At 38.7% G+C, this 23,405-nt stretch overlaps 2 protein-coding genes across 4 annotated transcripts in view; one reads left to right on the top strand and one right to left on the bottom strand.

Moving 5' to 3' along the window:
* LYRM1 (LYR motif containing 1) overlaps nucleotides 1-22,336 on the top strand; it is a 23,981-nt gene extending 1,645 nt beyond the window's left edge. The window contains exons 2-6 of one of the 3 annotated variants that reach the window (XR_008452399.1): nucleotides 5,270-5,428; nucleotides 6,461-6,553; nucleotides 8,200-8,374; nucleotides 15,990-16,146; nucleotides 22,216-22,336. Coding sequence is in view for 1 of the 3 variants with exons in the window: in XM_054080383.1 (XP_053936358.1) it covers nucleotides 5,270-5,428; nucleotides 6,461-6,553; nucleotides 8,200-8,316 (369 nt within the window). In the remaining 2 variants the exon portion in view is untranslated. Of the gene's footprint in view, nucleotides 1-5,269; nucleotides 5,429-6,460; nucleotides 6,554-8,199; nucleotides 8,540-14,047; nucleotides 14,366-15,989; nucleotides 16,147-22,215 lie in introns of those variants that run through there. The other 2 variants (XR_008452400.1, XM_054080383.1) reach the window with 2 other exon arrangements.
* The window catches only part of DNAH3 (dynein axonemal heavy chain 3), a 55,678-nt gene continuing 44,330 nt past the window's right edge, over nucleotides 12,058-23,405 (bottom strand). The window contains exons 51-60 of the mRNA XM_054080354.1: nucleotides 21,264-23,405; nucleotides 20,306-20,531; nucleotides 19,740-19,984; nucleotides 18,235-18,351; nucleotides 17,012-17,166; nucleotides 16,112-16,279; nucleotides 14,853-14,995; nucleotides 14,075-14,279; nucleotides 12,907-13,044; nucleotides 12,058-12,730 (exon numbers count right to left, since the gene is read on the bottom strand). Of these exons, the coding sequence (XP_053936329.1) occupies nucleotides 12,377-12,730; nucleotides 12,907-13,044; nucleotides 14,075-14,279; nucleotides 14,853-14,995; nucleotides 16,112-16,279; nucleotides 17,012-17,166; nucleotides 18,235-18,351; nucleotides 19,740-19,984; nucleotides 20,306-20,531; nucleotides 21,264-23,405 (3,893 nt within the window). The 3' untranslated portion in view covers nucleotides 12,058-12,376. The remainder of the gene's footprint in view (nucleotides 12,731-12,906; nucleotides 13,045-14,074; nucleotides 14,280-14,852; nucleotides 14,996-16,111; nucleotides 16,280-17,011; nucleotides 17,167-18,234; nucleotides 18,352-19,739; nucleotides 19,985-20,305; nucleotides 20,532-21,263) is intronic.

Raw genomic sequence — 23,405 nt, 5'->3', positions numbered from 1 at the left:
AGCTGATGAACACGGTAAACACAAATAGAGGCTGGTTCAGAGATGTCGACTGGTGTTTCAGATCAGGGTTTCAGACCACTTCAATTTGCCAAGAGAAAGATACTGGTGTGACAAAATCTAAACCCATGTGAAAGTCATCTTCCTTTCAGATATCAGTATTGAGCAACTTGGTTCAGTAACTTTGCTCTTTTTCACCAAATGTGCATAGATTTATGATCGCAGCTTGTAGATGGAAAGAATGAGAAATACTTGGAATCAAATTAATCCTTGATGGAAATGTCTTGAAATGTACAATTTACATCTTTTGCAGAAATGAGGATGTAACACCATGATGGAATAATATGATCTTTCATTTTAGTTTGTTTTTCAACATGTGGGATATTGTAGCTGTGATTGAAGTTTTGCTATAATTTCATTTCATCTGAATCTTAAAAAAAAAAAAGGTATTAATGTTCAATCAAGAATGAAAATCAAATGAACTCTTCACTTTGCTAGGTACAGACTGCAGCCACATGTGGTCAATGTTTGCAGGGTAGCAGCTACCACAGGCCACTAAGTCATTGATTTGAGTAAAAGAAGATAAAATTAGGTTTGTAGAAACTGGTGAGCTGCTCAGTTATCACAAGGGATCTGTGACCCCTTCTCTTCTTGTGCCACAGGAACTCAATGTTTCTGTTGTCCTGCTGCCTTAAGAACCAGAGACTCACTGTGGCAGACTTGCAGGAAAGACAAATGTGGATTACTGACCTCTAGTTGCTGTGGAGAGCTGTGAAAGGAATGATTGATTATCTGTTGCATTAGCAGGAGGAGAGAGACTGCAGGTCACTCTTTAGCTAAGTGGTATAATTTAAATCTTGGGGAAGTCAACCCAGATTATGCACAAATTTTTTGCATCTTTTAAAATAAGCATTAGCCAAAGAGTGTATTTGAAAATGTGAGATACAGGCTGAAGCTGATGATGTTCCATACTATAATGTTGATACACTGTGCTTTTGAATTATGTCCTTGATTTCCATAACAGAAATGTGATCATAGCCTGATTGAGAAGGCAGTCGGCCCAGAAGTTTGTCATTGTGTCTTCAGGACTCCTTGTCAGTAGCAAACCAGCTGTCAAATAGAAGTTGTATTGCTCCTAAATAAAACATTTTACATCTGAGAAGTTCAAAGCTGGTTTTTCAAATGATTTCATAGTTCTATTCCCTACCATCTTCTCCCCTGAGCAAATATGGTTTCAGCATCAGCAGTTAACCGTGTGTTACTAATGCATGCCCTACTTAGCTGGGATGTAAAAGAAGAAATGTATTGTTTTAAAATATCCTTTTTTTCCCCCACAGGCTATTACTTTTGCCCTTTGTTTCTTAAAATCCTCTGTGTACGCAGTACTGGCAGATTTTATATTTGAAGTGAGTAGCTCACACTTGACTTGAAAAGAAAGGATGAAATAAAATAGACTTATAACTTCAGGAAAGGAGCTGTGCAGATAGGTGAAGAGTGACAGACATGCTTCTTAGCCAAGCATCCCTCTCTGGGAAGTGGCTGTAATTTAGCTGATGGTTTGTAAGTAGTCAGTCTCCGTGCAGCTTGCCCTCTGTGCCAGCTGCCTTTTGACAGTGAACTACTGCAGTCACTTTGCAGAGCAGTTGACAGTTTCCTTTTTTTACTTTCATATAAAATGTTAATTTAAATTCTAAACAAAGCTGCAAATAGCAAAAGACGACTGGTGTTTCACTGATTATTACTGAACTTTTGGGTCAACTATCTAAGAATCCAAAGGAATGTGTATTGGTTTCCTAAAAAAAAATACTTGTTATTGCATTTTATAGTCTGAAGGATTGTTTTAATTAACAATGAAAAAAGCTTGCATCTCCATCACAGTAACTCATTAACAGCTCAAGCCTCCTTTGCAAGTTTGGATACAATGGGTATTTCATGTGCTTGATTTGCATATTGATAACAGGGATTTGCACGTAGATCAAAAGAACGATACAACCCTGCGTTGTCAGAACCCTGCCACAGCATCCAGCAAATGCTTATGTGGAAGGCAATGCTTGGCTTCCCTCCAAAGGCTTAATTCTAACAATCGGCTCAAAACCAGCCTGCAACTTACTGCTTTTCCCATTGATACGTTTGTGCATGCAGACCTATCTTTGACCTCTGCCAGTTTGTTTTGTTGCAGTAAACACCTGAAATTTGCTCTGCTAATACAATAGCCCTGTACTTTTTGACAAAAACGCCTGTGGTTAACCTCTGTGGGCTGCATTCCCTAACGAAATGAAGGGTGGTAGAAGTTAAACAATGGGTGTGACTACCGCAAGATGAGTGTTAGTGGGAAAGTGGTGTAACATCCACTTAGCATTCCAGAGATGTGAAATATAATTATGATTTAAATGCCAAAGATGTAAGTTGCAAGATGAGTAACTACAAGGACATAAAAGCCTCCCTTATCTTCCCTTCTGTCCCACTCAGAATCATTTTGCACACCCACAAAACTAATACAAGCAGTGTCACTTGACGAAATTACACCTGATATGACTTGTACCGTCACTAACATTTCTGTCAGTGTGGGCTCTGTTTATACCAGAGGAAAAAAATTCCAGTCTCATTTACAGCATTTTAAGTTGGAAGTAATTTGTCTCTCAGTAAAATTATTCCCTGTTTATGCTCCCACTCAGATCAGAATCTATCCCAGGCTTTGAGTTTTGTCCTAGTTGCTGTCATCCTTTCCCATGATAGAAGGGGGTCCTCAGTCTCTGAAGGGCTCCTTACACCTTCATTTATGTATCTTTGCAGGTCTGTAATGTTAGAAATTGTTGACTAAACACACCGCAGGAGTGGCTGGTTGCTGAGTATATATGAAAAGCTGCTTAATGTCTTTTACATCATCAGGCATATGCGGGAAGTAAAGCAATAATGGAAAAGAACAGCCCATGCCTAGATGAGGGGCTACACAGTTCTGTATCAATTCCAACACTGTGAAATGAAAGAAAGAAAGAAAAACTTAAATTCTAAGCAGATTCTTGATATATTTAAAATCCAAAAGCAACAGATGTGATTAAAGCTCTAAGCATAGGGCATGCACCGTCCCGTGTTGTGGCTTTGGAAATTGTCTGATGTGTACATCAGAATTTAAACTTGTATTTTAAACACTTTTCCCATCTGACATTATTCCTCTTATTTTCATTATGGATTGCATGAAAACTTAAGCTGAAAGTGTCTAGTGCAGTACTACCTTTTATTAGCTGTCAGCAGGGAAGAAAGGGTATTACCAGCTCCACCAAAGGTGACACCTTCAAATAAAAGCAGAGGGGTGAGGCTGTCAGGAGGGGCTCTAGGTGAGAACATGATTTGGGCCTCAGCTTGTGCTAAGTCAGCCCTTGAATTGTTTGCTTTCTAAACTTTTGACAGTGGGAAGCAGTAATTTTTCAGATACACATACGTACATATCTTTGTGTATGACTAATTTTATTGCCTGAAATGGAACTGTAGAATGGATAAAGTGATGCATTTATTCCTAAGTGTTAGACGAGCTGGGACTACCTACCAATTTTATTGAGAATATTTGTTTCCTAGAAATACCATAAACATTTACTAGAAATACTTTCTGCTGGGTAGGAAGAATCATTTTTATATCTGGGTGAAAAATGCATGATTGGTTAAACATTTTGAAACATAAATAGGAAAATAAAAGTGTTCTTTCTTAAGAATCAGAGAAAAACAGTTTTATATCTGTACTTAAGATACCTAACGGAGTTCATCAAACAACAGAAAGTCTTCAGATCACAGCAAGAGTTCAGACAAAAAAGGCTAGGATTTAATACCTTGGGATTTTTTTTAGTGAGAAGAACTATGGGCCAAACCGTGTTGTTGGGTTAGCACCTGTAATTCTGACTATAGTGAGGAAAAGACTATGTGACTGTCTGAAGCTGCAGGAGCTGAAGTATCAGTGGAGGTCAGCAGCTGTGGTGGAGGCTGCCATTTGAGAACCTTATGGCTGAGAAGACTTTGGTTTGAAACCCTATTCCTCTACACATAAGAGCAGGAATTGCCCCAGTCTACAAGGAGGTGAGCAACAGCCTCATTGCCAAATGTTCCGCAGTAGTTTAGGGCCATGCATTAAGAAGCAGCTTTTCCTCTATCACCAAGGGAGAGAATGCTCTCTCCAGAGGGCAGTTCAGGCTGTCTGAATTATCCTGCTCCAAACTGTCCTCTGTTGGAGCCGTTTCCAGCACACAGGTCTGATTTCAGGGTAGATTTAGCCATATTAACTAGAGCTCCAGCCTGGCAAATGGGTCCTGAGACAGTCACATAATGTCCTGTCCCTGACACTTGCTCCTCGTTGCATCTTATATACTTTGTAGTGCTGTTGCAACTTCCTTTTGACAGTAAGGTACCTTCAACAGCTGCGGTGTCCGTAAGCAGAAGTCATTGTTTCTGCAAATCTAATTCATGTCGGAAGTGTTCCAGCAGTGGATTTGTCTCAGGGATATTTGTAATCTGGCATGAAATAGTGTCACTACTTACATGATAAAATGCTCGTTTACATAGAATAAGAATAGGATTTTATTCTTGATTTCTGACAAAGATTCTTATCGTACCTGGAGGCTGATCGAGTGGGCTCAGCAGGTACACAGTTCTCCGAAAATCAGGGCATTCAGGACTTTCCTAAATCCACAGTTAGTCTGCCTCTCCTGCAGTGCTTAGAAAAAATAGCTTTCATCACCTTTTCATCACATCAGATTCCAGCAGAATCATTATTACGTACTGTAGCACTATCACAAATAAGCTTCTCGGCCTCTGAAACCTATACTGGTTTTCAGCAGTATCATGCTGGTTTTATCATGTATTTTATTCACAGGTTTTCAAGATGCTTTGCAAAGATAGGGTCAGCATTGGTACAGCAATTTCACAGGAAGGGGGATGCGCAGAGTTTCGGTGACTTGCCCAATGTCTGTTGCAAAATAGCAGCAAAACGCAACCTGGGCATTCTAGTACGAGGCTTGTAATTCAGCAAAGCGCTAAACCAAGGGCTTAATTTTGAACAAGAGCTTAAGCTGTTTGAATGGAGACACATTTAAGTATCAGTTTAAATACTTTGCTGGGCTCAGTCTTTAGCTTTCAACAGCTAATTATTGTTTACAGCTATTTCAGTTTTTTCATATAGCTCAGCATGTCTTTAGATGGTGGAAATAGTTTTAAACAAATTAAATTGTGTGAAAAAGCAGCTCAAATGTTCATGCGTATGTTTGGGGTTCTGTGCTGTTTTTTTTAGATGACACCAGTTACTCGACAAGAAGTTCTTGGCCTTTACCGCAAGATATTCAGAATAGCCAAAAAATGGCAATCGGCATCAGGACAGATAGAAGAAACTTTTAAAGAGAAAGAGTATATTAAAAATGAAGCCAAAACATTATTCCGAAAAAACAAAAATGTGAGTGTTCTTGCAGTTTTGAATTACTGAATGATTCTCCTCTTGTTCTTTACACTGCCTTAGTGATTGGATGCTAAGATATAAGAGTCGATTTCCTTCACCTTAAATGTGGGCGTATTTGGGTTATAGTTTAAATTTCACCCCCAAAATAGCAGTAAGAAAACTCAGATAATTACAACTCTTCCTTAACAACTGTAGCAGTCTAAAAAGTCTAGAGTTTTCACTACAAAAATGCCAAGAAAAAATTGAATTACAAAGATGCTGCCTGTGTAATTGAAGCAGCTTTTGATCTTTAGAAAATTATCTAAGTGTATCATTACCCATGCAACAGAAAAGAGACCTCACTAGCTTCTTATAATTCTTTTCTTTTCTTTTCAAAGCAACAATTATTGGCATATCTTTTAAAAGAAGCACTTTAATTTTTTTTCTTAAGGAAGAAGTTTCAAACTCCTTTTAAAAGGGGCAATACAGACTCAATGGCAATCAAAGGTCCTTCTTGTAATTCAAGATCACTATACTTATTTATATCCCGTTTTGGTCTGGGACTAAACTGAGGTAAGGCAAAACCCAAAAAATTAATTTAAGCCACAATTTACACCGCATTTCTGACTTTAAAGGGTGTTTCTGGATAGGATGGTAGCAGAATGTAGACCAAGGAGTCTCTTTGCTTTTTCCTCTAGCTACCTTGCAGCGTGATGAATGGGTGAGTGTGTTTGTTCATAGATGTATTAGTAGTTTACATGTGTATTGTCTTTTTACAGAGAAAATACCATGTTTGGGTAAAAAACTCCTTCTAGAGCCTCAGCCATGACAGCCTCTGGGCCTTACTATCCAGTGCCATCAAGCCCAGAACTGTTGAGTCAAGGCATATACTAATGTTACCTTTTATGGATGCGAAAAATGCAATCACTCTATCTTTGGGATAGCCAAAAAAAAAGCTAAAGAAAGTCATGTGGCTTTGCATCACTTATGCTTGAGCATTCAGTTGGTATTTGCTGTACTTGTACAAAAAATTTGCTTGTATGATCGTAGGTAACAGATCCAAAGTTGATTAAGCAGTGTATAGAAGAATGTGAGGCAAGAATAGAAATGGGACTTCACTATAACATCCCCTACCCGAGACCTGTGAGTATAAATCTAGTCACAAAATCTTCATTTATACCCACTTAGCTCTCACTGGACAATGAGACCATAAGTTCACATCACTATCACTAGACTGCATTTTTAGATAAGGCAGTATTTAAATGCTATGCTAAATCAGAGCCAAATAAGCCAAATTTAGATCAAAATGTTCTTCATGTATCTTGTTTCACTGTAAATGGGCTAATTTCTTCTCAAAATAAGGAGTCAAACCCTAACTGGGGTTTCAAGAGCTGAACTCTCAAGGCCTGTGAAAATTTAGGCAGTCTTGTCCAACCAAAGAATGAAGGAAAAGACAGTAAGGGGATCAAATCTGTTAATCTTTACACATAGTAAAAGAAAATAAGGAGAATAAAAATACTAATTTAATTTGGTATAGATAAAGAAATTTTTATACCCTGCCTTACTGATAACTACTGTTCATAAATCAGGTCTTATAAAACATCTGCCTATGTTGCTGCTTCTTTTTCCCTGTTCCTAAAGAAAAGCATGTCCAAGATTGCCAAAATACTGGAAGTTGCGGCAATGTCTTCTGTAGCACCATTCGGTATAGTTTCCTCACTGCTGTAGTACCTTATGCTTCTCCACAGAGACTTCCCCCTCTACTCCTGTTGATCAGTCTATATTTTCAGATCTATCATTTCCTTGTCAAGACAGTCATGGTTAAAATTAAATTGTATCTTCATCAGGTGCTGGCCTAGTATATGGTCACTGTTAGCATCTGTTTCACATATAGTTTTTTTCTTTTTCTCTGGTATACAGAGTAACACCACACAACTGGCAAACAATAATCCTAGAAATGGGCTTAAAATGTATGCTTCGCATTGACTTCAAAATCTCAGAGGATCAGTTGTAGATAGGCTCTCTCAGACAAACTGGAAGATGGTTATTTTTCAGATTCTAGAAATCTCTATTGCTGCTTTAGTCAGTGCTTTTACTACTATTTGAACCTAAACAGATACCTTACCTGATGACAGCCTCAGCAACAACAGCATCTATGACTGCTAACACCTACATTTCTCAGTCACTTAGCAGGGGGGATATAGCTGCATGACTCCCACTAACAGTCTTATGACTTATAAAGACTTTGTCAATCAAAGGAAGAGCCTGTCACCTATTGCTCCTTCTGCTTGTGGAGTCAATGACATTGATTGTACGTTTTAAAAGGGTATATATAATCATAACGATAAGAAGGCGGTCTTTCAATGCATACAGGTGGGGGTTATTCTGTGACTTGTTAGGTAGATATGAATAAAGCACACGGTGCTCTACGATATCTACCCAGAAATTTTCAGTGTTTTTTAGGCCTTACTGTTCTGGAACATTGTCAGCAGTTCTATTACATTAAGTATTTTATCAGTACACTCTGATATCAAGCTACAAATCAAGGTTATTAAAGCCTAAAATACATAGGATTTTAATAAACAAAATATTTTGGGCCTGAAAGTTACACCACTAATCACTCAGAGAGTGCTTTACCTAGAAACCTAATAATCTGGTTTGAGATGGTACAGTTGCCCTCTCCCAAGTGTGAAGAAATATAAAACTCGGTGAAACTTACTCTGTACAGATGCCATCTTTTCCTTGTAGCTTCTCAATTTGCACCTAACTGGTGGGATTTTCTTTTCCAGATCCATCTGCCTCCTATGGGTCTTGCTCATAAACAAAGCCGTACGTTGCGACACCAGGAAAAGTTAAGGAAGATTTCTAAGCCAATATACCTGAAATCCCATGATGAAGTTTCATAACCTGTCATTTAAGCTGTGATGTGTAATCACATAATTTAAGCTGTGGACTGCAATTCAGGTGATTTGCGTGCATAACTGTGAATGAAGCTGTTTTGGTTACTCGCTCCTGCATTTCCTGAGGCCAGCAAGCTAATTGATACATTGCATATGATGGATAAGGCTGGTTTAGTATTTATTACATTTCAACCACTGACTTATCAATAAAAGTAACACTTTTCAAGGAGTGAGGCATGATACAAAGATGACTTTGACATCAGGACAAATTACAGCAGATTTTCGAACACTGTTAATCTATTGCAGGGCTGTCTGGTGGTTAGAGGATTAAATGTGCTTAACTGTGATTCAAGGCAGTGCCTTGTGTAAGGGTCAGCAAAAATCAAGAAAGTCCAGGAAAATCAAGCAGACACGGTGCCTCTAGAGCTTCCGAATGCGAGTGGGAATACAGTGAGTGCATCACGCAGCTGCACTCCTTCCTGTCTTATCCGGGCTCTGCCTGTTTTCCCTGGAGAAACGTTTGTTTCATAGTATCCTTATACTGAAGTATCGTTTCTAAATGGACAGTAGCAAAGAGACAGCAGAAATGTTACCACTCTTTTCTTTTTGCAAACTGTAGGGGAGTGGCCTAGATCCTCTATGTCAGTTTTTTTCCCCTCTTCCTTTGGAGAGGGTGTGGATGTGAAATGCAAAGTTTGGAATGCCATTACACAACTCAGAATAAAACATTCCAGTGTTGGGTTCCTCAGGTTCCCATGTATGGACTGACTGATAACTGTCCCTTCAGGGTATCCCTGTGGGAGCAATCTTAAGATGCTTTGGGTGTCTTCACTGTGAATTCCTTACATCATTAGCTTTTCAACAGAATCAGAGCATTAGCTTTCTCAACAATTATTTTAGTGTCAGGTTTTAAGCCTTACATAACAGACACAACCCCAACTTTATTAAAAGAAAGTATCTACAACTATCTCTTCTGTCTCTTAAGTACAAGGTGTATTTCTGCTTCACAGCTGCCTCATGAATGGAAGTGAAACAAAATTAATTTCCCCCTCATTGGTCACCAGTTGTTTTGGCTCCTTTTCCATCCCCTGGCTTTACCAAGCTGTTTATGCGTTCTCCTCAGGGAAGTTAGGGGAGCCTTCTGTGCTTCAGGCTAGAAGTACCAATGAGACTAAGCTGTGGACAAGAGCCACACAGTATTGGGAGACTGCATAAGCACAGCCCACAGCTGCTTTAAAGACAGGGGGTATAAGCAGCAGCCTATTCCAGCTAGAAGTTAACGGTGGCAAAAAAAGCAAATCTGAAAAATGCATTGTATATTATTTCTTATTAAAGTGGGAAAAGCCAATGTAATCTCATTTTTCGAGCTCTCCAACTCATCCTAAACTCTCCGAGCCCTAACAGACAGTGGCAAAGAGATATTCTTTCAAGGTAGACTCTTGTCTCATTCCTCCCCCAGGAATGCACTTGTGAGAATGTAAAAAATACAAGCGGATGAAAAAGCACAAAGAAACAATGAGAAGAGCAAGTCAGCCTGACAGGTACTGGCTAGCCCAATTTCTCACTACCCTTTATGGCTCCAGTCCACAAGGATATCTATTCCCATCTAATTATTTCCTGGGAATGCCTCATGTGGGAAGTAACATATAGAGTGCCATTGTTCTGCCTGTCAGTAGGAGCTTTGCAAATTTATTGCTGCCAGGAAGACACAAACCAAAACTTTAGCTTAGGAAAAGGACGATGGAATAAAACCAGTAAAATAAAAACATGGTTATACACACTGCTTAATCCTTCATTGAAAGAAGTCCAAATACAGTCTTTTCCTATTCTGGTTCTGATACAGCAGTGCAGAGATGTGTCAACCGAGGCAATTCAAAGTGTGCAGAGATAAGGGTTTTGAATGGAAGCTTAGGCTCATTCTTTGCCATTAATCTACCATTTGAATCTTTTTAATTGTTAAAATTCATGTGGCTAATGAAGGCACTGATGCTGTGACTCATCAGGTGAATAAACAGCTATATAAATAGCAGTCTAAATTTACTGTCTGTATTATAGTCACAACTCTTTCCTGAGCACATACTGTTAGGTTGGAGATTATTTCAGAAGAACATCCCTAAAATTACAGAAGATTTACACTAAATTGAAATAAAAAAATAAATTTATTTCTGAAGGGAATTATAAATAAGGAATTTTTAAAAGTCTCAAGTAGACTTAAGTAACTCATATGAGTATCCACTTGCTTATAACTGAAAAGCAATAACAGCATCACATTATTTGAGATGCTTTAAAATGCTGGACAGCCCATTAATTTTTCAAAGTAAGTACTTGAGACATTATTAACTAGTTCACAAATCTCATGACTTTCCAGCACCAGAAAGCAAAGAATGAAATTTGTGAAAAGCTCTGAAACACTCTTCTCTTAAAAACTGTTGTCAATTTGGATCACTGTGCTGTAACAGTCATAAACGAGTTTTATTTTTGCGATAGGTGCCAAATATCATTTACTCTGAATTGTCAAGAGTAGTTTCTTCCCATCAGTAAGTTGAAACACCTGCACACCTCTGTCCCCTTTTTTAAAACAAATATCCATGAAGTGGCCTGGCCTGACATCTTTGCCCCAGTCACCGTGTAACAATAACGATGCTCCAAATGCCTGAATACTGTATCGTTAATAAGGCATTGAATATGGTACCTGAAGACACTGCACTATTACCTGTGTGTATCTTTGTGCAGAGCAGCATTGTACAACTGATCTGTAATGCTTCTTGCTTACCTGTATGACACCATTCTCAAAAGTTACTATTTTATGAATATCTTTATAAAACAAAGCAGTGGTTAATAAAACAATAATTAACACTTTTTCAACTATAATAGCTAAGCACAACACAACCGATAAACTCCTATAACAAAAAACATATGTTTTGATGAGTTGTAGCAGCATCACTTCATGACTGGACCAGAAAACTGGGAATTGCTGCATCTCTCGCTTTGTGAGGCCCTGAACAAGTCATTAAAATGCTGCAGTTTGGGCAATAAAAAAAAATACAAGACTCTAAATTAGTGGATGTTTATGCAGTGGGGGGGTGTGTTAAATGTTTGCCTTGATTTTTGTACTTCTCTTGTACTGTGTACACAACAAGTCTAGTGATCCATCTTTAGAACCTTCTTGGCATGCTGGGGGGATTAGTTAATGACTGCACAGCTCTTTGAAGCTGTTCAGGCTATTTTATTTTTAATTAATGTTTGCAAGCTACTTTGAGCTTCTCTGATGAAAAAGCCTAAGTAAGTACATGATTATTAGTCCAACACAGAAGAGGGCAAGACAAGGAAGTAAAATGAGACTGTGGGGCAAAGGAAACAGTTCTATTTATCATGCACTTGGGATATGTAGGTAAATAACATTGAAACAAAAATGTTTAAAAATGATGAGACAAGCATACTGCTCTGAGAAATGGCAGGTTCCCGATGCGTGTGCTGTCTAGCAGTTTTCCATGGAAATTCTGAGGCGCATCCTCAAGGGGTGTCAGTTACCATAGTTTTATAATAGAGCTCCAGTAGTTCCCTCTAGCCAAGGCTAGCTTTACATACTGACAACACGACTTCTCTCATCTCCTCCCTCCTTGCCCTACGTACTCCTGGGACACAGAACTGGTAGGCAAATCCACAGAGTCTCATTTGCAAGAGCTGTGGATTAGATTCCTGTTAAAATCAGCAGCAAAGCCCTTTGGGCCCAATTTCATTTTAAAAAAAAAAAAGCCCTCTGATAGCAGCTAAGTGGGTAATATTAGGATTCCTAAGGTTTGTAATGATGTGGGTAGCTTGATGGGAGTTCCGTTCATTCGGATCGATTGCAAGCTACAGCCCAGGCCTTTGAAATAAATGTCAGTTTATAGCATTCTGTTTTCACTCACTCTTGCTCAGTGGCTGATAATGGCTAAAACCAAAGGAATCAGAGAGCTGCTTTGAAGTCAGCAGGAAATCCTGATATAAAAAAAATAATTGCAGCCATTAGGGAGTAGAGGATATCTTTTAATAACAAAATGAGAATGTTTTGACTTGCATACTCTCAGTCGTCTAATTGGCACAGTGCTGCCACACCTCGATTTATCCAGTGTTTCTCAGGCTTGTCTGAAGGGAGTTCGATTGAGAGAACATAGTTGGTTGAGTGGCCAGTAGTGGATAAGACACCTCTTCTTGCACTTGTCTTGTATACAGGGCACGAATAGATGTTCGTATGAAGAAATCTGGAACTTTCTCCAGGTTTCAGCCAAATTATGGGCAAAGAATCATAAAGGATTTTTGGAAGTGATTCTCCAATTACTGAGGATTCTCTATCCCATCGTGCACCTTCCAAAAAAAGGCCTCTCACATAAGCCCCATCTTCTGGCATTTTCTCCATCGTGTGCTCCTGTTTCATCACCTAGAATGATTAAACCGTTGCTTGATTTTATTTTTATCTGGAGTATATTAAATCCTACGAGTGATAGTCTTAAATTAGTCTTTTAAATAAAATTTCATTTAAAAATGCTATTCCTTGCTGCCCCAGAACAAATGTCAAGCTGTTTGAGAAAAACAGCTTGCCCTGTATTTTCTTACCTCAAATTCAAATCCTATATGGTCAATTGGGATGGTGTATTTTCTGGCATAGTTTTGTAAAACACCGGTCAAAAAAGACTGAGTGAAGAAGAATCCTGACAGCCAAAAGACTGCGGGTGGCCCATTAGTGATCCAATCCTGAATACAGAGAGAAAAAACAAATATGCTACTGACAAAGAAATTTCAGAAAGCAGCATAAGCATATTTTGGTAAGTCTAGATACAGGCCAGCAAAAAAAAAAGCAATTGAATTTGGACACTTCTTCTATCAATGTCCCCATGTCTTGTAAACACCAATCTCCTGGCATGAAAAAAAGGCCGAATTTTCTCACATTTTATCTTCACCACTGTGAGGGCACTCACTACAGCCAACACATCCAGTCTTAGTAGAGGAAATCATGCCACTACAAAGGCGCCAGACAAGGAGATCTTGGGCCAGTATCTCTGTTGGATATCACAAAGGCTGTAGGAAAAAACAAGGCAAGGACAGAATGTCCGCACATTACTCTAAGCCATCTGGAGTCAAAAGAAGCCCATTTGGTGCTCTGATCCAGCAAACAGGAAACTCTGCTGCTTATACAAATCTTTCAGACGCTTCTTTCTAGCTTTTCTGCCCCATGACTTGTATGGAGTTCCACTACATCTCAGTACCTCAGCTATTTAAGGTACATCTGAAATATTAAGTAATTTGAAGACAGCGCTGAGAATTAAAGGGAAATAATGGAAGGGTGAATTAAGAATAAAATAGCTTGTTCAAAAAGCATGTGGAAGTGGTGCCACTTTTTATTAAACTTGAAAGAGATTTACAGTCACATATATAAAATTCAATAGTGCCCATTATGCAGTTTCCAGAGCATTCTCACACCTGGCTCAGTGTCCTTTGAGCAGGGAAGTCACTAAGACAACAATGCAAAGTAAAATGCATCTTCTAGAAATAGAAAAATAGAAATACCAAATGCAGCACTGGATTAGCACCAAAGGATTATACGCCCAACTCACCATGCTGAGAAACTGCCCAGCTAATTCCAGTGCTGTTAATGCAGTGTATATTTGGTCCTGAATATGTGCAAGTAGTTCATAATCTGGAGCTATAAGGATACTGCTGAGCTGGGACAACACTGATACACATTTTCTCCATTCAGCTTTCAACTACCAAGTCCTTAGCATACCTGGAAGAAGGCCAAACGACAGAGGAGATCGGACACATAACTTCCCAGTGGCTTCAGTGACGGATAGGATTTGGCAGCCCACATTGATGGTACTTTTCCCATTAGCACGCTGCTGAAAATATCTTCAAGTTCAGATGACATCAACACTTGGCCTTTAATGGCTTTGCCTAAATTAATGAGGCTGCTCCGAACAACTTCAGTAAGCCTTCGGATAAAATAAAGAAATTGTCAGGTCTTTATTTACTTCTTACTACCGAACTAGAGAACTCTGCGTCTGCCTTGAATGAAGGGCCGATCAAAGCTGGTAAATGTCCTGTCAGAAATTCCTTATCTCACCTGTACTTACCAAAACTCTTACTTAACTTTGGGAAAGCAAAGAAACAACACACAGAGAGAAATGAAAAACAATGAAAATTCTTATGCTAGACAAGGGAAATCAAGTGACAAGAGCTTTGAAGATTTCAACACTGATTAATATAGTGTCCTATGAATATTGGAGCCCGGATATGACTTAAAAAGAATAAAGTAGGCTGCCCTACCTCAACACAACAAACTCAAGTCTGATTTAAGTTCATACTCCAAGAACATAGGTACTATTTCTATACTGAGGAAGACAGCTGCAGCTTTCAAGCATTTTTAAAAGGTTCATCCAAAGCAGAATCTATGTTGTTAAGAACAACGTACTGCAAAAGGCTTATAACTGTTTAAGGCAGTTATAGCATATTTTGCAGAAGCATATTTTGATATTAGTAGTGCTACACAAAACACTGAGCCATACCTGTTAAATCGAATTAGTTCTTGCCTAAGAACAGTATTCATGGACTCTTCATAGAGTACTGGGTATACCTTCATAACCTCTTCAACATCAAAGCCACTTGGTAATTTGGATAGGATGTCCTGTGCCAATTCTTCAACAGTTTCCTGAAATCAGAAGTTTGCAGTGAGTGAGGAATTTCCCTTTTTCCATCTATTTTTATTCAATAAATTCCATAGAACACTATAGATTTTCTATTTCTTCTGTATAACCGCATAGGTATTTTAGTCCATTTTCCTAAAGAAATAATGCTTACATGCTCTTACTTTCTTTGTGTGTCATCCTGTCTGTCTCTGCATGTGTCTCCTTGCTCCTTTCCCCTTCTCAATAATTTTAAATTTGTTAGTAATTTCACTTTAATTTACAAAAAGGTTTTAGGCAACTTCTAAGGAAAGGGGAAGCAGGACAGACAAGCACAATCCTACTACTGCCACAACGAAAGAAAAGAGAACCATGCAGCATAGGGAAAATTATGGGAAGACCGCATGAATCCCCTAGCCATGAGAGCAGCTTTATATCCCTAGACAACCCCACAGGAAATGAAGGTCCATTGATTCCACTTTTCAAGAATCCACTTGCATATAAAATACAGGATGTAAAGTCAGAGGGGCTTGAAAGGTCATTCATCTATGCCTCAAAGGGGCACGGACTTGACCTCAGTAACCTGAGCCACCAGGACCGGATGAAGGAAAGAAATTCCCATTATCTCCACAACCAGGTCCCGTGGAGGGGTAGATGACAGTGAGGTCTGTGTCCAGGAGATTCCATTCTGCCAAACTACACCCTGTCTTTATGCCACACGAGTCACAAACGCAATAACACAGTTACATGCTCAGGACTGAAGACACTGACGCAGCAGTCAAGGGGAAGGAAAAAGATTGTATCTCAAAAACCAAGTGTTCACTGAGTAATAACAGACTGGAAGTGCCATTGCAGTTCATAACTGTTATTTTAAAACACTAAATATGAAAGAAACATTCGAATTACATGTTCTACTCAGCCGGGGGGGTTGTGTAGTTTTAAGCCATTGACATTCAAGTCATTAGGGTATCTTCCATCATTAGAGGTTCTTCTATGTCAAAACCATCTGATTCTCTACAGGGACATTCACATCGACTCCCAATGCCACAGTCGTGTGATGACACGTCTTGGATTGCTCCGAGACTGAGGGCATGAGAGGAAAGGGCACCTTCCCAGACTGCACATTGATCTTTACCAGTTACCTGAGGGGACTTGCCGCCTCCTCCTGCTTCTCTAGGTAAAGTAAGGAGCACTCCATGGAATAGCTGGTTAGTTTCCTGGTTATCCTTGGTGATGTCTGCATTTTCATGAAGTCCGAATACTTCAGGGTGGGTTGTAATTGGTAAACATCGTATGTATTCAATGTAAGACTGTAAAGAAACATTTAGATACTAGAAATCATGCAATCATGCAATGATTATATTCATAAACGATCAGTAAGCCCAGCCTGGACAGAACCTTCCCATTTACAATGAAATACATCAGTTCATCATTTAAATGTATCCAGGAATTGACTTAGTCATTCCACAGAGATAAACAGAAAGAGTTTTGAATGATTCAAAGACTCACTGAGGAATCCTTACCACCCTCATATAAGTAGCAAGAGAAAGCAAGAAAAAGTAATGTACATTAGAAAGCACTGGTAGGTGTCACAAAGGAGGGTAGGATGCTGTATTTATCATCCCTACAACTGCTGTCTACACCAGCAGGTGGGATTTCAACACATTTATCATCTCTATGCAGTTGTTAGAAGGGAAGAAGGGGATGAAAATTGAGTATATGTCTGCCATTCCACCTTCTCGTCCTGATCACTGCTTTCAAAGCAAAAGTGGTTGCAAGAAAGTGAAGATGTACCCTGTAAATTCCTAAAGCCTGACTCTTACAAACATCAGAATATTGGATGATCCACTCCTACCTCCACTGGGTTGCATTAGATATTAAGTACCAGATTCATATATCATACATAAGATATATTCTGGTATGGCTTTGTGATCTAATATATTTTACTTTCTATTTATTGTATCCAGCATATCAAAGTACAGTGTTTTGATAAGGTTTTTCCAAATAACTCGGGAGAGAATTTACGGCTGTTATCTTCTCACCTCATATGGACCATGTAGTGGTATATAGTAGTCACCTCTAGCGGTAAGCATATACTTGTCCTGCTCTATGTCCTTGCTATAGACTATGGAAAGAAGGGACAGGAGAAGACGCCTGTCTTTATCATCTGTTACTCTGCCTCCATAGTTACACTCCCCTGGGAAAGGATAAAGAAAATCACAATGAAAAATTGAAAGTTAACTGACAAATAAAAATGGTTTCGCAATAATGTGTAGCTCCAGTAAGTTGAAGTTCTGAAGCCTCAGATCTTCAAAAGTTTTTTAAGTCCTATACTTCAATTGATTCAATGGAAATCAACCACTTTAACGCCTTTGGAACCGTGGGCCAAAATCGAGTGTCTTGATGATGAAAGGTTTAAGGAACACTATGAGTTGGTCTGAGAAGCTGCTACTCATGCCACAGTAAATAATCTCATATTTAAAATGACAGCTCTTTTGCTTGAAATTGTCATAAGAATTTTTAGAACTGTCAAAATCTGACCAGTGCTATTTGGCTGATCCTTGTCTTGTCCCTTTCATGTGACTTAACCTGATTATGTATGTATGCAGCAGAAAATAGGGGATCACAAATATGTAATACCCTGTGCAGAAGAGGTTGAAGAGATTTAAGTTGTGGGCAAGCAACGAGGAGAATTTCATGCCGATACAGAAAAACAGCTAAAAACTCACAGTTATTACCTGGAATTCTTTTTCATAAATCTAATCATCATAGTAGCAAAAAATCAGAAATTTTTAAGGTTTATAACCTTTATAAGGTTGACAAAGGAGATGCCAAGAAGCAGCGGTCTTTCTGGAGAAAGGGACTTGAGTAGCCACAGCAACCAAATCCTTCACACAGGTCAACACCTCCTGCTTTAAACTGATAAGTATTATCACACCCTCTGGTAAACTGCCAGTGTTTACTGTGTCAGGGTCGTATTGATCAGCCAAGGTGAAACAGAGACCATTGACATTTTGACTTGACATATACAAAACAAAGACCAGAAGGCTTGCTGGACCATTAGTAATCCTTCTAGCTATGATATATACGAGCCCAGACAGCAATGACATCTGAGGGCTTGGGATTCAACTCATCTGGATGTGGAAAGCCAAGAAAGTAAAGCTGACTGGAACCCACCCCATTTGTCAAGCATTCATCAGGATATCGCTGTACCAACAGAAAGGGCCAACAAGTCAACACGTGTTAGAGGGGGCAGTGCCTGTACCTGTTAGATATGTCAGAGCTTCAAATGGGATTTCTTCATAGTCATTCAGAAACATCTGGATCTGTCGCATACTGATTCTGAGGTCGGATTCATTGAACTCATATGGAATATTCCAACCTGTTTGATTCAGAAAAGATATACAGGGCAATGGGTGCACTCCATTGATGACCATGCTTAGGAAATGATGGTGTCGGTACTATACTGCTACTACAGAGCTGTAGGTAACAGCCACCAGACAGGGCCTAGAAGAATCTCCTAGAACTTATCAGGCTGTTTATTGCACAATGGAGAATACGACTCCATAACAATACTGTATCCTAAGGCACTGTTACCATTGTTCTACATAATGAAAATATAAGCACAGGCATTTTGTCATCACACACTCCTGAAAAATTAGTTTTATCTTAAGTATCTGCTGCTGTCTGGAGATGATGAAAACAGGAGTTTTAATTCATTGATTGATTTCAATTTTTAATGAATCTGCCTATCTATTAATGCTGTTTGTATATTAAATTCAGAGTTAACAGTACAATAAAAAACAACCAGGAGAACACATCAGACAAGATAATCCTTAAAAAACCTCTACCCCTAGCACAACCCAAACTATGGGGCTGTTTCTGCAACTATGCTTCTTCCCGTAGACACCTGGTCACATTAAGCAGTAGCTGTTGCTTTTGAAAATGACCTCTTTGTCACTTACAAAAATGGTATTTTTTACTTTAAAACAATAAATAAATATCTTCATTCTGGCAGTCGTGTTTATTCAAGCAGCTGCCTATTAAAATAAGGACAGTGGCTTTCAGTTAAAGTATAACGTTTCATAACAGTGTTATGACAAAAACAGACTTGGAATGGAAGGCTGAGAACTTCACATACACCAATGAGGAGTCTAAGCTCTACATAGTTATAAAAACCCAGAAACTATAATTTCATACATTTCATGAAAAAAATCAGAATTCTATATAGTTTTCTGAATATTTTAAGATTATAGAAAAAGCTCAACTACAAATCTAATACAGATTTTTCATTGATGTTATGAATAACACACTGCAGTTACATAAATTTCAGTTTCACCCCAAGTAAACACATGCATTAGCTTCGCTAAAATGAAGTATACACATAACAAAAGCAGAATTGAAGAAGATACATCTTTCATTATGAAAATTTAAAATGGAACTAGATTTGATGGATAAATTACTGCAGTTAGTAAGAATAAATTAATAATTTAGTATGCTATAATTTAACGTAACTACTGTATAACATATTTATCTGGTACTCTCTAGTTCTGCCCCAGAGTAACACTTTTAGTAGTTTCAAGAGCAGCTTTGCCTGAATAAGAATCCCTGCAAATAACAGCTTTGAAACTTTATTGTGTTTGTGCAACACAGGTTGCACCTTTGTAATATCGCTAACAACAATACTGCCTTCGTACAGACAGGCTTAAATAATGCATTTCAAAACTACTAATCTTTTTGAAACAACCTGCAAAATAATCCAAAACTTACCCAGTGGGCCAAAGTTTCTCCTTTCCTGCACAACAGCATGAAAAAAGCAAAGGCCAAACAGCAGTTTTTGCCACATTTCTGGCTTTTGGCAACTGCTAAAGAACACAGGGTCGGAGATGGGGTCATTAAGGTATGATCGAAGAAGGTTCGCTCTAACTCCTTTTGGAGGTTCATTCGTCATTTTGATGCCGTTCTGGAGGATACTAACAGGAAACTTTTCTGATGGATAACTAGTTAACCATAACCTGAAACGAATTTTGAAATGCACATTATCAAAAAATCATCAATATTGGCAAATTCTCAACATTGATCTGCAGCAGACAAAGTTTTATTATTTGCTTTACCATAATGATAACATCTAATTTGTTCTAAAATACAGGCATAAAGTAGATTATATTGGACATATAGAAAATATGACATCCTAACTTTATTTCATCACTGCACAAAGCCAATGTGGCCTTCATACTTCACTGTTTACACAAAAGAAGTTTCATTTCTTTTTACTAGTGTCTTCAGCAAACAATAAATACTCCCATCAAAAAAAAGGAAACAATTCAAACTCCTACCTGAAGGTATCGTTGGTATTCTCGGGCACTATAACTTCCTCGCAGATCTTTTCCAAGGCAGGCATCCAGCTAGTTGCAAGGTGGCAGTTTTGTAACACTACCCAGGTCCCATCAGTAAGAGCCTGGTCAATCATTTTTGCTGCTATTGGGCCCTGGCCCTGCCCAAGCGAAATAGTTCGAACGCTTGCGCCTCCCATGCCAACATCATCGGCAAATTTTAGCAAACCTATGATGGCAAGTTTCACACACGCAAGCAAAGACAAAGTGTATTAGAAAGATCTGTTATCTTTATCATTTTTATAATATAAAAAGTAATTAAGGGGGCAGAAGTCAACAAATACTACTCAATTGAAAACAAAACCACATCAACAACCCAGAAGTAGTATCAAATACTGTACCAGTCACTGTGTTTCTGAGGCATAAGCTAAAATTTAGGTGTATAAATAATAATAATAAAAAAATACTAGCCAGTTAAACGTCTGTCCTCTCCTTTAGCCCCGAGCGCTCAGTCCCGGCCTGCACTACAGCTCTCTACTCTCCCTGTTGCATGGGCACAAGTGTTTCTGGGTGTTGAGCTATAAACTGGCTCTTTAGACCTGTTTAAAAATAACCCTCCAGCTTTGCCATCAAAATCAGTACCTCCTGGAAATACATCTTTTCTCTATGGCTCCATATTACAATTCTTTTGGCATAAACCCAAGTTTAAAAGTAATCTTGGTGTTTATTTTTTTAAAGGACATTTAACAGATGTGTTTTTAAGTGTGGTCATATACACTATTTAATTAGTAACTCAGAGGGAGGACACTTTCTGGAGGAGGAGTTGTAATAAAGATTGGGCCAAGTCCCAAACACCCACTGAAAGAACCGTAACACAGTGAAGGGGCCTACACTATTAGCAGTTTAGTCACATTCAGTGACATTTAACCAGATAAAAAAAGATTTTTAACACCAATCTCACCTGCCATAGGATCAGCACCTGGTGATAATACAAAAATTAAAGGGGCACAACAATTTGAATCGCTGTAACTCCTTCCAAGATCAAAAGTCGGTGGTTCAGTAAATGTTCTTCCCATGTTTTTCACAATGAACTCCTCCACTGCTGGGATAATTTTGTCAGGTCTCAAACATCTGAGAATTACCATGCGATCTAACCCCACCAGTGTGTTCCACGCATCTGGAAAGACTTCTTCATGGGGTCTTACAGAGTCATAGATTAGTTTCCATTTCAAAAAATTCTCTCTTACGTGTTCCATTAGTCCGTGGAGGTTTTTCAAACTAGATGCACGGACGAGCTCAGCCCATGACTTGTCAGATAGCCAGTCTGGAGCTGGATTGGGGTGAGGATTATCAAGAGCAACACCTCCAGTCAGCAGGAAACGCCAAACCTCATCATCTATTTGGTCTTTTCCCTTCATAATGCCTACTGTCAGAAGCAAGGAGAATAACAACTTATCTTTTTCAAACAGTGAACGACAGACATTATTATAGATGCTTATCATGAAATGCTCAGTTATATTCTTAATTCTCTCTTCTACATCTTCACTCTTTTTGCTTTTAGCAATAGATTGAACATACAAGTTAATGAACCAAATCAATGAATACTGGTACATAGGTTCAATGTTTGCCAGATCAGAGATGCAGAAGAAGACAACAGCTGAATGAACAGCAACTGGCTTATACCTCATTCGAGTAGAATCTATTTCCACCTCAGTTACAGAGGCAATTTTTTGCTTTTCAGAGATTTCTTCAGATAACTCTTTAGATGAAGACAAAATATTAATTGCTGTTTCATCTTCTAAAATGTTTCCTTCTGAATGGGAAAGGACCTCCAGGATTTTGTCTTCTATTTCCTTTAGTTGTTTCTTGTTGGCTGCACTTTCTATAATCAGTTTATTTTTCATTTCTTCTAGCTCAGGCTTTTCCTCCGCAGCTACAATTCCAAGAAGCTGGTCCTGAAGACCCAAAGGTGTGATCATGAAGTTCAGTAGACAAACTTTCATAGCCACTTCAGGAAGATAATGAGGATTTCTTAAGTGGGTTGTTATGTAAAATCTGAAATCTCTTGAATACTCAATTATATTTTCCCCTAATTTCATGTATTCTACTCCTTGTTGTTTGAACGTTAGCTTTAATAAAATGGGTTCTATGAAAGCGTCCAGTTCTTCACCAACATTTTCTAACAAGACTGGTGTTCCAAGCTGAATCGCATTTTCTAATGTCCTCACATAATGCGTGTCAGATAATTTGATAACTGACAGCCTGTTAGTTTTCTCCATATTTTTAACCCACTTGTTAGCTTGCCTTTGAGGATCTATCATTAAAGCCCATCTTCTTGAGTTAGAAACAATTATGCCATTGTCAACAGAAAAAGAATCAATTGGCAAGCCAGCAATCTGCCATGCACGGATTTTGACTGGATCCCCTAATGTATTACTTAAGCTAAAATCACTGGAGCATGGTATGTTCTTTTCTTTGCACAGGACGTGCCATTGCTTTTGACATTTTAAGCGGTAATCTACCGTAAAGGCTCCCAAATAAGCCACAGTTCCTGACGATAACAACACATCTCCTATAAGGTCTATGTACCGTCCTCCTAATAACCGTGCAGCTTCTGTCCACCTATCTTTCTCTCCACCAAGACCACTAATGAGTTGTTCAGCTCTTACAAGCTTTTGTGAACAGAGTTCGATATTATTTTCTAATTCTCTCTTCCGGTTATTCATGCTGTCAAACTCATCATTCAAAGCTTGTAGGCGATCAACTACCTCCTTAAGTTCTGCTTGTTTTGCTTTTAGCTTCTGCATTTGAATGTCCAGTTCTCCTTCTGCAGCTCTCAAACGTGCCCGCTTTGGGGCAACCACTTTTGCAACACGGTCATACACCTCCATGGCTCGCACCCACTTGCATAACCCTTCACAAGCAGATGAGACATTTTTTATGACAGCTGGTTGAAAATCTGGATGATCAATAAACCTGTCTCTAATTCTCTTCATTATAATAGCAGGAATATTATCCTTGTCATACGCCTTTAAGCTTTCAAGGAATTTCAGATCTCCAAGAATTTTTTTAGATGGCCCCCAGTAGTCTTCTAGCATTTTAC

This window comes from Cuculus canorus, chromosome 15 (genome assembly GCF_017976375.1).
Source record: "Cuculus canorus isolate bCucCan1 chromosome 15, bCucCan1.pri, whole genome shotgun sequence".
In the NCBI taxonomy this organism is placed as follows: Eukaryota; Metazoa; Chordata; class Aves; order Cuculiformes; family Cuculidae; genus Cuculus; species Cuculus canorus.
This window is presented reverse-complemented; position numbering and strand designations above follow the sequence as displayed.